This window comes from Zonotrichia albicollis, chromosome 9 (assembly GCF_047830755.1).
Source record: "Zonotrichia albicollis isolate bZonAlb1 chromosome 9, bZonAlb1.hap1, whole genome shotgun sequence".
Lineage (NCBI taxonomy): Eukaryota > Metazoa > Chordata > Aves > Passeriformes > Passerellidae > Zonotrichia > Zonotrichia albicollis.
Genome location: NC_133827.1, coordinates 38,006,080 through 38,022,285, shown reverse-complemented (window position 1 = coordinate 38,022,285; position 16,206 = coordinate 38,006,080). Strand labels below are relative to the sequence as shown.

The 16,206-nt window shown below is 47.9% G+C and overlaps 1 protein-coding gene across 1 annotated transcript; it reads right to left on the bottom strand.

Moving 5' to 3' along the window:
- Window positions 1-1,337: 1,337 nt before the first annotated feature.
- On the bottom strand, window positions 1,338-15,019 carry SLC2A2 (solute carrier family 2 member 2). Its single transcript, XM_005484768.4, has 11 exons — window positions 14,861-15,019; window positions 14,122-14,217; window positions 13,351-13,607; window positions 12,689-12,813; window positions 11,847-11,962; window positions 11,144-11,306; window positions 10,579-10,766; window positions 9,655-9,759; window positions 7,450-7,551; window positions 6,832-7,035; window positions 1,338-6,657 (listed from the first exon to the last, which is right to left on the bottom strand). Exons 1-11 carry the CDS (start codon window positions 14,891-14,893, stop codon window positions 6,466-6,468), a joined length of 1,581 nt encoding a protein of 526 aa, XP_005484825.2. The 5' UTR covers window positions 14,894-15,019; the 3' UTR covers window positions 1,338-6,465.
- Window positions 15,020-16,206: the final 1,187 nt, after the last annotated feature.

The following is a 16,206-nucleotide window of genomic DNA, read 5'->3' as shown; positions in this document are numbered from 1 at the left end:
TGAAAATGATCCTCTGTAAAGAAAGTCAGAATTGGGGTTGTTCAGCCTGGAAAAGAGAAGGTTCCAGGGAGATGTTGTTGCAGCATTTCCATATATTAAGGAGGATTATGTGTAAGATAGAGACTCTTTATCGGGGCTTATAGTGACAGGACAGGAGCCAATGGTTTCAAACTGAAAAGAGGGAAGGTTTGGAAAAACCGTGTTCAGAAAAACTGTGGCTGTCCCACCCTTGGAAGTGTTCCAGGCCAGAGTGGATGGGGTTTAAAGCAATCTGATCTAGTGAAAGATGTCTGTACCCATGGTAGGAGTTTGGAATAGATGATCTTTAAAGAGATTTTCCAATCTAAAATATTCTAAACTGTGACACAGCCTTCATCCTGTCCAACAACCATTCCCTGCGCTGCCTCAGGAGAGAATTGTGGTCATGGAAGTTTGGTCCTGAGGCCAAAGGACTGTTTTTACTAGATCTTCTAATCAGATGTCATCATACTTTGAGCTGTTTGAACAAATTCACCAGGAGCTTTCCTGTGAGCTGCTGGTGGATGAGCCCTGGCTCTGTAGGGTTTTCTGCAGGTCACCTACAAACACAACAAAAACAGGAAAATGCAGGGATTCCATGGTAGCACCTGCCTCAGCTATCACCACCACAAGCTGCTGTGTGCTGTCCTATGCTTTTTGCCCTGAGACCCTGACTTTCTCATCTGTGCTCTAATGGGGTAGCTACATAAGTCACTTTTAACATCACATTTTTGAATGATTCACCATGAGATGTTTTATTTCATCTGTGTTAATTTTTGTGATTTGTTTGCCTGTGGCCCCGCTCTTGCTTACATACTCCAAATTGTAGAGCCAAGGAGTTACGTGTGGCTCTCATTTACATGGGGCCACTTCATGAGACCCCAGCATCATCTCTGTCCTTAACTTGGGCTTTCCCTGGGTGCTGCCTCACCCAGCCTGCTCTGTAGATGATACCCTTTCTCCTGCCCGTTTTACTCCTGTCTCAGTTGATAAGCAGAATCTGGGGCATCCTGTTAAGTGTTTTAACATGTGTTTGTTTACCTGCAAGTGTGTGACCAGTTGCACATGCTCTAGGGCTTTTTATCTTTTAAAAAAACACTTTGTGAGAAAACGACCAACTGTTCTGAACCCAAACTGCAGCAGCCTGGAGCTAAACACTACTCATGACTTTTTTTTCCTCAAGTATCAGTTAATAAATTTGGCTGATTTTCCACAATTAACAGATTCATTTTGAATTACTTGAGAGATCTTCTGGGCTAAATCAAGTCTTTTTATTGAAGTGTGCTGTAGATGATATTAATTTTTTCAGACCCAAAACAAATATTCCAAGACAGCTTTTATTTGAGATTCAATAAAAAACATTGGAAATCCAATCCATCACTTATTGCCTGCAGGCATCGTTCCTTTGTCTAGATCAACATTAATTTTCTAAAGTGCAGTTCTTGATAGTATTAATGTGATTATCCCACTTTTCTATACAAGAACAGCAATTTGATTCAAAGCATATTTGTAAATGAAATACCATGGCATTTCACATTTAAAGGTGTTTTCTTTCCAGTGTTGCACAGCTGGATCACACACCTTTTCTCTCAAGTAGGCTCAGAATGTTATCAAGTTTTTCTTCTCTTATTTGTGTCTTTAAGAAATGAAGAGGGTCTAAAAAAATTCAGGAAGATTTCAACTGAGTGAGTTGTGTCTGTTCTCAGTTATGTCCTGGAGAAATGTCTGGTGCCCTGAGGCACCTCATCAAAGCCCAGCCTTGAGAATATGCATGTCAGCCAGTGCTGGGTTAACATCCCACCTTGTTTCCAGAAACATCCCACCTGTTTCCAGGCAGCCCATGGAAGGCAGGAGGAGGTGTTTACACCTCTGGGCAGTGGGGTCAGGTCACACGATTAGAAATACCAGGTCATGAGCAGAGTGGTGTAAACAGCTCTGTTCCAACGTGAGCAGTGTCCCTGTTTCAGCTGCTGAGCTGACTTTCCTGGGATCCCACCGTGTCCTGGCTGTTGGGGTGAGGGTTCAGGCAGGCTTGTGGGCACAGCCTTGAGCAGGAGGACGTGAGAGAAGCTGTGAGTCAGTGATTCCCCACCACAGGGCAGTGCCCCGCTCAGCAGGCCCTCAGAGCTCCCGGGTACAGTGTGCCTGTGTTGCAGGAATGGGGTCAGGGACCCTCTGTAGTGCCCTTGCCGTAGGCACCCGCTCTGCTCCGGGCACTGCTTTAGTCCTGGCGTTCACTGTCTGCTTCCTGCCGAGCCCATGTAGGAATACCCAGGGAATCACCCTGGGCACACCCAAGCGGTGACAGCACGGTGACACTGTGAGCTAGCAGGAACCCCTGTAATTGTAACTTCCCCACAGGGAAGAAGGAAAGCACAAAGTAACTCCAGCTGTTCCCTCCTCCTGGGGCTGCAACAGTGCTGCGGCAGCGATATTCCACCCGGACCTGCAGGAGCCTGAAGTTTTCCAGAGTCACAGAGCTGCTCTCTCCCCCGAACAGAGTGCAGGGAGGTAGAACACTACCCAAGCAGGCAGTGCAGTACACTACAGAACGCAGGACACTACCCAAGCCTCGGGTCTGCAGTTGTATCTACAGCCTGTAAAATTTAAAGACTGCTGATCTGCAGCCAGGATTTATTGCCCCAGTGCTGGGGAGGAGATTCCTTCCCTTTCAGCACAGCTACTCAGGTTGTGCCTCTGGGTGAAACTTGCCACTGTTGCTTCAGGATGTAGTGAAATACTTGAGCACACTCATTTATCTTAAATTTTATCTGATGCTTACATATTCTGTTGGATCCAGACCTGATATCCTACCTTGAAATTCCTCAGCTCCCATAGATTTCTGGTGAAAGATAAGGACATTGAACACCTCAGAAAATTCATCATACCTCAAAGACTTTGTCCCTGCATAGTAGTACTTGGGTTAGCTTCATCATTATCAGCTGTTTGACTCCAGAGATAGAGGGTAGGGCTTCTCAGTGATGAAAAACAAGTTGAAGTGAGGCAGAAAAACCTGTGATAAATTAGTGTGGAGAGCGTTAATGGGGCCAAATGTCCTGAGTTTATTGAATTAGGGAAGTCAAACTAATTTTAAAATTAAGCCTAGAGAGTGGGAGACTAGATACCGTTGGCACAACAGAAAAGTCCTAATGGCTGTTGTCTCAGCACATTAGGAAAACACTGTCAAAGCTCTTGCTGACAAGATGCTTTCTCAGGGATTGTTAATTATATTACATTATTAGCCAGGCATGGTATGAGAACATATTTAGCATGTTACTAAAATGCAGTGACCATTTAGCTAATAAGTTTGACTTGGTCTTTTAGATTTTCTTAATGATTAGCAACTTAGTAAAACTGTAATGGTGAGAGATGAAAATAATGATTCAACAAGCTGTGTCTCAAGAACAAGTTTTAACTGGAACTTGCATGTAGCAAGGACAGATAAAGTGTACAGTCCTAATTATCAGCCTGATGGGACGAGACAAAAGTAAACATATCGTCAGATTTAACTAACTCTAATGACCCCGTCCTGTGCTGGCATATGGCTAAAGTGCTCTTGTGGTAGTAAAGCCCAGCTTGATCCTTCACTGCAGCCATGGGGAGGACAAAGGGCCAGCAATGCCTTACTCTGCTTATCCCACCCCAGGCTGGAAGGAGAAAACTCCCTTACCTTCCACATGGCAGCTGCTGCAAGGAAACACAGCCTGACGCTCCATTTTCCTTAGGTGCCTCTGGACCCCCAGGCAGCTCTTCTGGGAAGTGTAGTGGTGTAGCTGTGGGCATTGTTAATGCTGTGGGCTTTGTTAAACTGATTTAAGTGCTGAACTACAGTACCTGGACTGGGCTTTCTATTGTTATTCACCAGTGACACAGGAAAACCAGGACTGACTGCTCAGTGTTGATCAGTAAGGCCCCTCACTGCTGAGCTGCTGGGAGAGTCACCAACGCCCCCCAGATCACAGGGAACCCAGCCTGGCTGGGCCCTCAGAGCAGCAGCAAATGTGCTTTGAACCTCACTTCTCCCCAAATGCTCCTCCTGCCCCTTGTGCCTACAGAGGCCCCAGTGCCAGGTTTTAGGCTGCACCAGCACCATGCAAGCAGAGGTGCTTCTCAGTGGCGTGAAGGGGGCAGTGTGGACAGCTGGGCCAGACACTGGCACCCCTCCAGTCAGGGCCCATCCCAGCCCAAAGCCAGCTGCCACCAGCTCCAGGGCTGCCTCCAACCCCAAGGCTCACCTCTGGACCACCTGTTTGAAAGGGATTTAGCTGAGGGCTTGCACAGCTTTTACCACCTGTGGAGCAAATGTGTCCTGCGCGGAAAATAGCTCCCATCTGGCACTGGATGTATGTCTGAGATGTACAGAGGGGGAAAAATAGCAGCACAAGCCATCACATGACATAGATGTTGTTCATCTTTTATCTAACAGACCTAGATAACAATGCTGATAGCAAGAGTCCTCTTTTTTTTCTCCTTTTTGTACATTCAGATAATTCATTATATTTAACGTACAGTGAACACAGCCAGTGGAGAGCTTCTGAGCCTGCTGTTGGTCTCACCTGGGGAGACCTGTGTGCAGCACACAGCTGGACAGCTCCACACAGACCTGTGCCCCAGCTCTGCTGCTCCCTTCTCCTCCCTAGCCTGGGCTCTGGTTCCAGCAGCCCTGCACGCCCATGTCACACCCAGGTCACCCACCACTGCAGCACATGACAGCACTGACCCAGTTCTCCTCTAGTTAAATCCCAGCAGTCACTCCAGCAAAGCCTTTGGTGCAATCTTACTGCTTCAGTGCACACACCAGGGCCAGGCATTTCTGCCAGTGGGCCTCGTGGCTGCTCTTCCCATCACTTGGAAGTGACCAGAGTGTGCTGTAAGGTTAATACCAAGACAGTAAAGTCTACAAAGGAAAAAAGTTCAGGCACGTGGAAAGGAGCATGAACCTCCCCTAAAACCAAACCTATAGCAGCAGTGTGATCCTTCTCAGCCCATCTGTTTTGTGCTTTTCATTATGCTCAATCCTCTGTTACATTTTGGCCACTGCTTCACTAGCAGCTGTGGTGAGCACACAGTGACCAAGCAATGCTGGTGTTTCATCTCTAAATAAATAATGCGTTTCTACCCTGAGAAAGTTGCTAAAAAGTAACCTGGTATCACAACAAGGAACATGCAAATCTTAAAAGTCAAGCAGAGAGCAGGCTTTTACAATGGTTCCAAAATATGCCCCCAAAAAAGGAAGAAAAATCCTTGGAATTTGATTGTGACACATAAAAATGTCCCATAAAGAAGCAAAAGGAGCACAAACAAGGCTATGGAAACAGCATGACCTCCTGCTTGCACACTATCTTGGTTGAAGCACACCCAGTCAGCAAAATGCTAAGTGATGTAAAATGGGGGTTAGGTAAATGGCACCTTCCAGTCAACCTTCCAATACCCATTTCTTCTTTGGGTCATCATTAATTGTTGCTCTGTGAGCAGCCTGAGCCCTCGGCTGGACTGGAGCCTGTGGGTCTTGGGCACTGTGTGAAAGGAAGGGAAGGAAGGTGCAGATGGGGAAGGAGGTGCCCTGGCAATGGTCACACCATGGAAGGGGTGGCAGCAGGGCTCGAGTCTCCTCACATGGAGGCCAAGAGTGCCCAGGCCTTTTGTGTGGTCAGTGTTGTGCTGTGCCTTGTGCTGTAGCAGTGAGAAGGGGGAGAGGAGAGGCTTCCCGGGAGGAAAGAGTGACCTAAATAGTATGGCTGAAATGTAGGAAGTGCCCATCAGCCCAGCCAGTTTCTGAGATTCTCAAAAAAAATACTGCAACTGAGAAATCCTTATGAGATCAGACAGCGTTTCCATAATGCACAGATAGAAAAGCAAGGGAAGTACATCCCAACCAGTTCAGGTGGGATCCACCGTCTTCCTCTGCAGAAGCAAGAGTAAGGGGGTGTTTGCTCCACCTGTTTTCCTTAGCACCTGGGGTGATCAGTGCTGTGTGCTGGTGGCACAACTGCAGGAGCAGTTGGATTTTAAAGGCACCATGTCACTCAGCAGAATGAAGCAGAGAGATGGGGATAAAAAAGTGAAAACATGAGGCTGCAGCCTCAGCCAGCCCCTCTTTCCTTCATTTCAGCTAAGAGACAGGTAAGATCACCTGTGTCTGGTAAGATCACAGTGCCACTGGGCTCTTCCAGCAGGGCATTGAGATGGACATGTATCATACTCCTCCTGTCCTTTCCCTAGCTCTTCCTGCAGCCCAGTTGTCCCAAGTGTCTCAGAGTAAAATTCCAGGTTAGCACCTGTGGCTGAGAGGTGTGAACCACAGCAGCCAGAAGGAATCCGATGGATGGGTCCTCCTGGTCTGCCAGCTGCAAGGTTTTTGTGAAATGAGACTTTTGCCCAACATTCTTCCCATGGTGCCTGAAGGAGGTGTGTGCCCAGTCCCTCCTTTCTGGGTGCATGGGATATCTATGCCTCCTCGCTGCGTCGCAGGTCTTGCAGCTCAGTCATGGCTTTGGCCGAGAGCTTCTTGCGGCGGAACACGGCTGCAATCTCCTCAAAGGACTTTCCTTTCGTCTCCGGCACTTTGAAGTGTGCAAACAGGAAGAAGATGAGGAGCAGACCCGCGAAGATTGCAAACACGTATGGTCCACACAGATCCTGCCGTGGGAAAGGGAGAACAGGGAGACCACCATCAGCACCACAGGCATGGTTTCCCCTTCCTACCCAGCTGGCTGAGGTGTGCCCAGCCAGACTAGGGTATGGAAATCTGGGAGGTACATTCAAATGGAATTGTGCTAGCCATTTATTTGTATGGGTTAAGAGATTTCTTACTGCTATGTACTGGAAGCACATTCCCACGATGAAGTTGCAGGCCCAGTTGCAGAAGCCGGCGACAGCGATGGCGGCAGGGCGCGGGCCCTGGCTGAACAGCTCGGCTACGATAAACCAGGGGATGGGCCCAGGCCCCACTTCGAAGAAGATGACAAAGAGGAAGATTGCGACCATGCTGACATAGCTCATCCAGGCAAACTTGCTCTGCAAGAGGTTGGTGTTATAGTCCCCAAGTAACTATCATTAATTATCACTAGTTACTTTATTTAGGTTTGTTTTTCAGAAATTTCTTTCTATTCAGACAAAGGAGGACTGGACATGAATAATTTAGGTTTTAAACTCTTGTGCCAGGTGCTGGCTGAGCATGTGGCACCAGCATTGCTGCCTGGAGGAGTTCGCAGCCATCAGCTCAGCTGTTACTTTGAGGCCTCTCCTTGCCTGCAGCTCAGCAAAATGAGGCAGAATGGCACCCTTTAATAACCAGGTTGTCCAGCAAATGAGGCCACTCCTTATTTGCTTTTTCATCTTGACAGGGCTTGCAGCAATAGTTTGGACTGATTTTGATGGGATCTTCTCTTGTTTTCAAACCAGGGAGAAAAAATAGAGAGAAATCCTTACCAGGAGCACAAGCCCAACTGTCATGGCCACGGCGCTGACTAACATGCCCATCAAACCTGCCAGGAACAGGGACCTCCTGCCCGCCTTCTCCACCAGAAAGACCTGTAGAAACACATGCAGAAGCTCAGTGTCCAGCACCACCACTCTCAGGATCAGGTCCATAAGCAATAACCAACCTGTTACCACTGCCACACTTTTGCTCTTTTGTTCTTTTGCTCTTTTAGCTCTAGTGGTACAGATTTATGTGCTGGTTTCCAAGTGTCAGAAACTCTGCTGGCAGCTGCTGGGGAGCCTGACTGAGCTTTCACCCTGCCAAGGGCAAGGCAAAGGCACACACACTCAGAGCCCATGCATTTCCAAGCTCTCAGGACTTCCCACTGCTCCTACACATTGCTGACTATGGACTTTCTCTCTCCCTTTTCTTTTTTTCTTCCAGAAACTAAAAACTTACTAGGTCTGCATTAGTTTGAAATCAGGCTTCAGAATGTAGCACAATTCAGGTCACATCACGGGCCATTGCCTGTCCTAAGGCAGGGATAGTTGTGTAGCAGCTGCAGTCAGGATTTTTCCTCCAATCACTCCCAGACTTTTTTTGCTTCACTGGTAGTCACAAAGCTTAGTTTGCTCCTTCTCAGCTCCTCTTGGTGGACTCCAGCCATGTCACCCAGCTTTTGAGAGATACCTAAGTCTGTACCAGACACCTCACACGATGGGGAGCTGTAGGTCCCTCCAGAGGACCGTGCAGGTGTCCTGGCCTAACCATGCAGCAGGTTAGGCTGCCTGCTCCTTCCCCTCTGCTTGAAAGGACACCTGTGGCCAGCAGCCCCCCCTTTGCTGCCATTACAGCCATGATTTACACTTCCCAGAGACCGTCTCTGTTGCTGAGGGCGGTTCATGTGCTGACATGTGAAGTTGCAGAGGATGAGTCTCTGCTCCCTTCTCCCCTTGCCAAGGTCCACCCAGCTCTCAGCACTTCTGCCTTTTGATCGGGGTCTGTCATTTATTGACAAAAGCAGGTAATTTTTAAGTGCTCGTGGACAAAAGAAGCAAAGAGCAAATGCCCAAGGCTGCAAGTACCACAGCCCTGGGGATTGAGCTGCAGGGCACCCTCCATGCTGAAGAAAGGCTTCTTCCAGCTGCACACCTCTGTGCCTCGTTTCACAATAAATATAATTTCTCCTCATGGGGCCTACAATTGACTTTCTCTAAGGCAGGTTTACTCTAAGATGTCCTCTCTCACACATACTGGAGTGCACATGGTTTAGGTTGGAAGGGACCTTAAAGATCAGCCAATTTCAATCCCCTATCATAGGCAGGGACACCTTCCACAAGACCAAGCCTAGCCATGGACAGTTCAGGGATGAGGCATCCACAACCTCTTTAAGAAACCTGTGACAATGCCTCACCACCCTCACAGACAAGAATTTCTTTCTAATATCTAATCAAATCCTCCTCTCTTTCAGTTTAAAATTGTCTCCATGTTCTAAATCTCTTGGAGCTGTGTATTTCTGCCTTGCAGCCAGTCCTGCATCATGTTGGTGAAAGTTCTTTACTCCCTAAATCTCTAGAGAGATATGAGGGAAATAGGCCTGGCATTTCCTGATCTTATATTAATGGCCACATTATAAAACTAATTGCCAGCTGATAGGAATTGTGTTAATCCGCTCAAGAGAGAGACAAATGAAGGGGAGGTCTGTGGAAACAGAACCATCCTTTTATTGCTGCAGAGCCCTGTGTAGATAGGATGAGGATAGGTGCTGGATTACTTTTATTGCTGTGGAATAGCCTTTGGATATCACTCGTGCAGGTGCTATGTACATACAGAAAACAGTTTGAAAGATAACAGGTAAGAGCAGACTGGGAGCTGGTGACTTCCCCATCAGAGCCTGCTTCCTGGGGAAATAGGACCTGCAGAATTGCAGGCTCAAGGGCAACTTTTCCTTTAGGGGGGAAATGCAGAGTTTTCAGAGCTTCCCTGAACACAGTGGTGCAGTTTCCACTCATGAGGCATTTAGCAGTGCGGATCAATAGCCACATGCTCTATGTCAAGGCTTGAATTTTCAAATGCAACTTTCCCAGGGAATGATTTTTCCCAGGGTCAGTCCTGCAACACTGCAAATCCCAGCTCCAGGATAAAATCATATTTCAAAACCACGTTGTACCTTATGTGTCTTTGTAGTCCAGGGGGCAGAAGTATTTACTTACAGAGATAACAGTGAAGACCGTGTTCACCACTCCGACACCGATGGTTGCATAAACTGGTTGGTCAACCCCAGCTCTCTCGAAAATGTTTGTGGAGTAGTAAAAGATCTATCAGAATACATCAGGATGAAGGATTAGGCAACAAGGCTGTTGAAACTTTTTGTTCACATGAGGGAAGAGTTGCACTTGCTTGGCTGAGATGTGGCGCAATTTAATTATGATTAATTTTTCAACTTTTAATGGCTTGTTATAATGATTAAAGCTGAAAATTTCATAGGAGCCTGAGGGAGTTAAAAATCCTGTTGAAATTCTCCTCTTGAACAACTGCATTTGCACATTAAATCTGTTTTCTTCTGTCTAGTCTGTTTAATCTTAAAATCCAGATCACCAGCACTGAGCACTCAAAACAAATATCTTACTGTGACCAAGTTTTACATTAATTTTAAATTATTCTCATTGCAATGACTAATTTCTTTCTTCTCTCCAAGAATAAGGTGATTCCTTTCTAGTAAAAGTTAAGGGCAGGAGGTAAAGGGTGCCTGGTGGATGGGATGGGCCTGGAGCCAGGTAGGCTGGGCATCCCTATGTGCTCCTTCATGCTTCTGGGTGTCAGATGGATTTCTGGTATTCCAGGAGGTGATGCAAAAGTTGTTTAGTTAAAAATGGCTATAAAATAGTGATTCTGGAGTGAGCATGATGTCATTAAAGAGAGCAAATTGCTGGGCCAGCAAATGGGCCTGCTGTGCCAGCTGCTTTTGTGCTGGACTCCCTCCCACCCTTCTCCCCTCCTGCTTGGCAGGGACCCAGGAGCCCACTGTGACCATGGGAGAGCCTTCTTCCATCCCTGCATGGCTTGGGTGGAGCCAGAGCTGCCTTTTCATGCTCAGCATGGATCTCTTGAGAGACAGACATTTTAGGGAGACTCACCGCATTGATTCCCGAGAACTGCTGGGATATTTGCACCATCAGCGCCACGATGACAGCCTGCCTGTACTTGGAAGAGGTGAAAAGCTGTCTTATGGAGACTTTCTTTTCACTAGCAGCTTCTTGCTTTTCCTTTTCCATCTCTTCAATCTCTTTCATTGGATCACAGTTTCCTCTAAGCCTTTTCAAATCTTAGGGAAAAAAAAAAGATTGACATTTTATTTTCAGTGGTAGGTAAGTTGTATATGTAAGGACAAGAATCTCTTTAGGCAAAACTCAAGGTGAGCCAAGGATCCAGGGTGCATCTGCTCAGTCAGGGGCAGCAGCACATCAGCTCTGCAACAGCCCTGAGATCACTCTCAAACCTCATCCCTCAGCAGTGCTGCTTAGTCCCATGCAAATGTCTCAATAGTTTTTGATCCAGCACTATTTTGTATCTCAGATGCTCAGAGCATGAGATGGAGCAACCACAGTCATATGTGAATCCTCAGCCAGGCTTTTTCTTCTCTGTTTTGTACTGTAAAAAGTATAAAAACAACTCTAGGCAAGCCCAGAATGTTTTTCTTACTTTTTTTAGCTTCCTCCACCTTCCCCAGTTTGATGTAAAGGTATCGGGGGCTCTCAGGGCACAGTAAGAGCAGGAAGAACTGCAGCAGGGCAGCCACACCAGACAGACCAAGGAGCAGGGGCCACATCTCGTCATTGCCCAGAAGAAAGTCTAGTCCAAGGATCTGGAATAATTGAGGCATATTTGAATGGATCCTTTTGCACACTAAGAAGAGAAAGCACTTGATCACTGTGGTGTTTTGAAGTGAAAAGCTGGGGGACAACTAAAAGCAAATGCCATCTATTTTTCTGGATGTGTTTGTTTTCTGTACATTTATGTGCCCACCTTTGTGTAGCTGGGACTTGTGCCATGGTTAGCAATGCTGATGAGGGCTTTGGGCTCCCTACTTCCCTGATGAAGCCATTTTTGAGAACCTGATTATCAGGGGTCTCATGCTCAGGATCCAGCCTGACACTGATGAGATGCTGAAAAAAATTCTTCAGGGAGAGGAGAAATTGTTTGCAGAAGTATTTTTTTATTTCTTGAGAAGTTGTCTTTGTTAATACAACTCTTACTGAAGGCAGGGATTTAACCCCATTAAAACAGATTGTTTTGCACACTCCTTCAGTTTTGGGGTGGAATGGTGAACAATAGCCCAGTATATCACTAAGGTCTTCCTATTCTCTGAAGCAGCCTCTCTGGATGTGTGTGTTTTCCTGCTTACCTGGCTGAAGAGGATGCCCGTGACGATTGCGAGCTGGTGCAGCGTCCCCAGCGCTCCTCGCAGGGCCGTGGGAGAGACCTCGCTGACATACATGGGCACGAGTCCAGAGGAGAGCCCTGCACCGAGCACACGTGGCTGTCACCTCTTCCAGACACAGCTCAGCAACAGCAGAAAGCACTTCCCAAATGGGAAAGGAGGATGGAGCCGTGTGCTGCACCCCACACCCCACCAATCCCCTCACGCCTGGCTGGGAACCACCTGCACTTTGGGAAGGTGCTGGGATGTCCCTGCGTTCAGAGCCCCAAACTGGGAAGCCTTTTTACTTGAACACACACATCAGAGCATGGAGCAGGAATTATCTGCTGAAGTTATCACAGGTTAAAGAGCCTTCTTAAAACTTGCCTTGAAACCTCAGAGTGGAGTATTGTATTTGCATACCAGTAGCAGTACAAAGAGCTGTTATTCCCAAGCTAATTCTAATGTAATTCACAATTATTTGCTGGCTTTATCATCTTTGTGCACATTGGTCCTGTTGTCTCTGTCTAGGGAACATGTTAACCAGCCTGGCTTGTGGTGTGCTCTTGCAGCAGCCACCAGCAAGACCCATCCTTGAGATACAGAGGGACCTGCTCCTTTCAGGATGAGTAAAATGAAGATATGATAGAGCTAATGCAAACACTTCTGGGAAAGATCCTAGATCAAGAATGGCAGACATAGGGAGAAGAGGGAAATTCCCAACTGTGAAAGCCCTTCTGAACTAAGAAAAGGATTAAAAAATCTGGGAAACTCTGAGCTGCAGCCCTGGACAGGCTAGCAGGGAGCTGCCTTCAGCCTGGACTCACCGCAGTACAGCCCCGTGACCGCTCTCCCGGAGATGATGAGGATGTGGGATGGCCCAAATTTCGCCAGCCCCATGAGGAGGTTCCCAGCAATGGAGAGGACATTCACCACCAGCATGGCTTTCACTCTGCAAGGCAGCAGCAGCACAGCTCCTCTGGCACCTCTCTCAGCCAAAGCAGCCATTGCAACACACAAGAGGAACTGTGAAGTCACTTAACTGTGAAGTCAGTACTACAGGGGAAAAACAATGATAGCAGGCACTGCAAAATACAGGGACTAGGGTACAATCAGAGTAGTTAAAATTATATTATAAATTATACTTCACATCCTGTGCAAATACCATGCAGATGTCCTTCTCTTCCTTTTGCCATAGAAAGAGAAGGGGGAATTCAGAGCTTAATCAAGGCTGCTCATGAGCTGCTCTCTGAAATGCTCAAGTTGCAATAAAATGTCTGAATTGTAACTGAGGATTATGAAAACCCCAACCTCTGTGATGGTTTAAACAGCATTTTGGAAGTTGGGAGGGTTATTTTTCCTTGCTTTCCTAAATTGCTGAAAATAACACAAATGATATTTCTACAGGGAGGAAATGGTTCCATGGGAAAAAATCAATGAGAAGGGTTTGTGCTGTGGCCCAGAGTCAGAGCACACAGGAGCCTCTCACCTCCCGAGCCGGTCGCCGATCCAGCCCACGGTGAAGGAGGAGACCATGCCCCCGATGGCGAACACGGACACGGACAGGGACCAGTACATGGTCAGGATGTGTGGGGAGGCAGCAAGGTCCTCGCTGGTGTCAGCTGGGGGTGGGAGTGTGCCCTCTGTGCCAGCCTGGAGGAACGTGCCATCCTCCCCAGAGGCATTGGCAGCGTATCTGTCCGGGGAAACAATGCCCAGCACGCGCGCATAGTGTGCTTCTATCACCTGTGACAGGTAAAAAAGAAAAATGCCATCAGCTGAGATCTATAATCACCCCAACCGCTGTTTTGGATTTTATTCTGCCTCAGAAAAAGATTTGCATTGCAGGCTCTGCAGGAGTAAAATCCTGGGGTACCCCAGCTCCATAACACCCAGATCCCAGTGGGGAGGGGCCATGAGGGCAGGCACAAAGCATTCCCCCCTCCTGGGGCTGGGCTGAGCTGCTGTTTGGATTTGGCACTGGATTTGGTGGAGGGGTGCAGTCCCTTGGCTCGGGCACAGGGACCGTGTTGCAGTGGGGACAGCTCCATTACGTGCAGAACCCCATTCCTTTCCCTGGGGAAGTGCCAGCAGAGGGTCCTGGTTGTTCTCACCCCACTGCCTTGTCCCCTGTTCTGTGGGAGAAACTGCCTGGGAAGGGACAGAGTCTTCCTGAGGGCTTCTGCAAGGGACAAACTGGCCCTGGCTGCCCTGAAGCCATAGTTCCTTGGCCATGCACAGCTTGAGGGGCTCAACTTACCTTCTGGGGGGCATTAATGACCCCCAGGCTGTAGCCATACTGGAAGAAGCCCAACACCGCAGTGAAGACAGAGAGGATCAATGTTCCCGTGAGGTGCTGGAAGCAAACAACAACCTCATCATACTGTCCTAGCAGTGCCAGAACTGGGGGAGGGCTGCATCCCACCCCTGTCCCAGGGGACCCTGCTGCCCAGCTGGCTGGGACAGTGGCATCCAGGGATGCTGCTGCAGCAGCGCAGGTGCTTGGCTTGCTCCAAAGGAGAAGGAAAGCCCATGGGGACAGGCAAGATCAGGCCCCCAGGGCAGAGTGGTGTTGCCCCACAATGACAGTCCAGCTCTCCCCACTGTGCTGCCCGTCCTGGCCCTGGAGCTCACGGGAGCCAAAGCTCTGCCCACTACAGAGGTGCAAGAAGCAGCAGCAGGGTCTCATTCCCCATCCCCATCCCTGGAGTAAAACAGCTCGGAAAAAAACACCAAAAGCGTGTTTTTCAGCAGCACTGTTTAAAGCATTTCTTCCTCCCATCACAGTTAAAGTTATCCAGTGAGCGAACAGTGCTCTTAAAAATAAAAACAGCCCCTTGGCCCTTTTCCCCTTTGCCCCTGTGCACAATTAATTAGAGGGGACTTTTTTTTTATTGGTTTCAGTTTTGGCAAGGGATTGCTCAGTGCTGGGGTCCTACAGAAATTCCGATCATTTCACTGGAAAGTCTAGTGCAAGAATACCAGCAAGCCATGATTACCTTCTCTGTCTGCATCTTCCTTTTGTCATCCATCCCACAGCTCCTCCGCTCTCCTTCTGGGAACAGTCACTGTCCTGGGCTGCAGAGCAAGGTGAGGGCTTGGACAGCAGATCTGGGATGGAGGCAGGAAAATGGGCTGGTGCTTGGAGAGATGGGACTATATCAACTCTGGAGTTAATGAGAAACCCAAGTCTTCCACGCATTATTTGGCCACCGCTCAGCTCAAGCAGCCACCACCAATCCCCGTGTTGGGGACACACACGAAACAATGAGAGACCTGTAAAGACATAGAGTGGATCTGGAAAATTCAAATGATTTGGGGCTGTCCCTCAGCTGAACAGTTGGAATGTGACGTGCCAGGGGCTTGAGCCTGTTTTGAGATGCTCAACACCCACCTCAGCTTTTGTGCTGGGCGTGCATGTCATATCACAATCCTCTTGCTGAATGAGGGAGAAGAAACCTCTCCAGCACATGTAGCAAAGCAGCTAGAAAATGACTAAGAGTTTTATTTTAATAGCACTTAGCACCTGCTTTAAAATATATTCATGTGTGTATATCACATAGAGAGCCACATATAAACACAGATGTATACAGGTCTCTCTGTGTATCCATACACAGACACCTGCATACACAGAGCCCCCTCAGCAGGCAGCTCTAATGCTATCAGAGATAACTGTGTGTGCATATGGATATAGAACACAACAAAATTACACAGAATATACATTAAAAGAGGCTTTCATTAAAAATCCTACAGTGGTGTGAACATTGAGCCTTTCAGCACTACCAGCTGATGGTTGTGCTGTCAAATATTGTGGATTCTGGGTAATACTGCCAATGCTGCCAAATACTTCTGATGCTGCCAAATATTTTTGCGTTAGCTCACTCGGCTTTCACGGACTTTGCACATCTGCACAAGCTGGTCTGAGCTGGTCTTGCTCGGGCTTGGGATCTGCTGTCCTTGACATGGTCAGAGAGAGGAGCTGCAGGGCCGGGGTGGGGGGGTACGGTGGCATCCTTAGCAGCAGCAGACAGTGCCAAAGCCTGAGTCAGCCGGGAAGGTGATTAATGCTGATTAAAGTCATTATCTTCCAGATCAGCCCCTGATGGGTTCAGCAGCCAAGCTACAGCACTCATTGGATGATGCTCTCAGTCAGCCAGGCTTCACATGGGCACAAAATGTACTTTCTACAGAGGAAGAGCAAGAGGAAAAACAACAAAGATGAGCGTAAGACCACTAATCTTTGCACTGGTCTCCAGAAAGGTAAAACTTTAACTGGGAGAGGAAAGTTCATTACATTAAGCAGGCTTTGATTCCAGCCACAGCACCTGCATTCCCCTCTAGGGCT

Bases quoted from the DNA above. Each gene is read 5' to 3' on its own strand.
- SLC2A2 (XM_005484768.4), bottom strand. From the start codon at position 14,893: ATGGATGACAAAAGGAAGATGCAGACAGAGAAG. The intron at 12,814-13,350 runs GTGAGAGGCTCC...GCTGCCTTGCAG, and splicing joins ATCGGCGACCGGCTCGGGAG to AGTGAAAGCCATGCTGGTGG. The intron at 10,767-11,143 runs GTAAGAAAAACA...TTTTTCCCTAAG, and splicing joins GGTGGAGGAAGCTAAAAAAA to ATTTGAAAAGGCTTAGAGGA.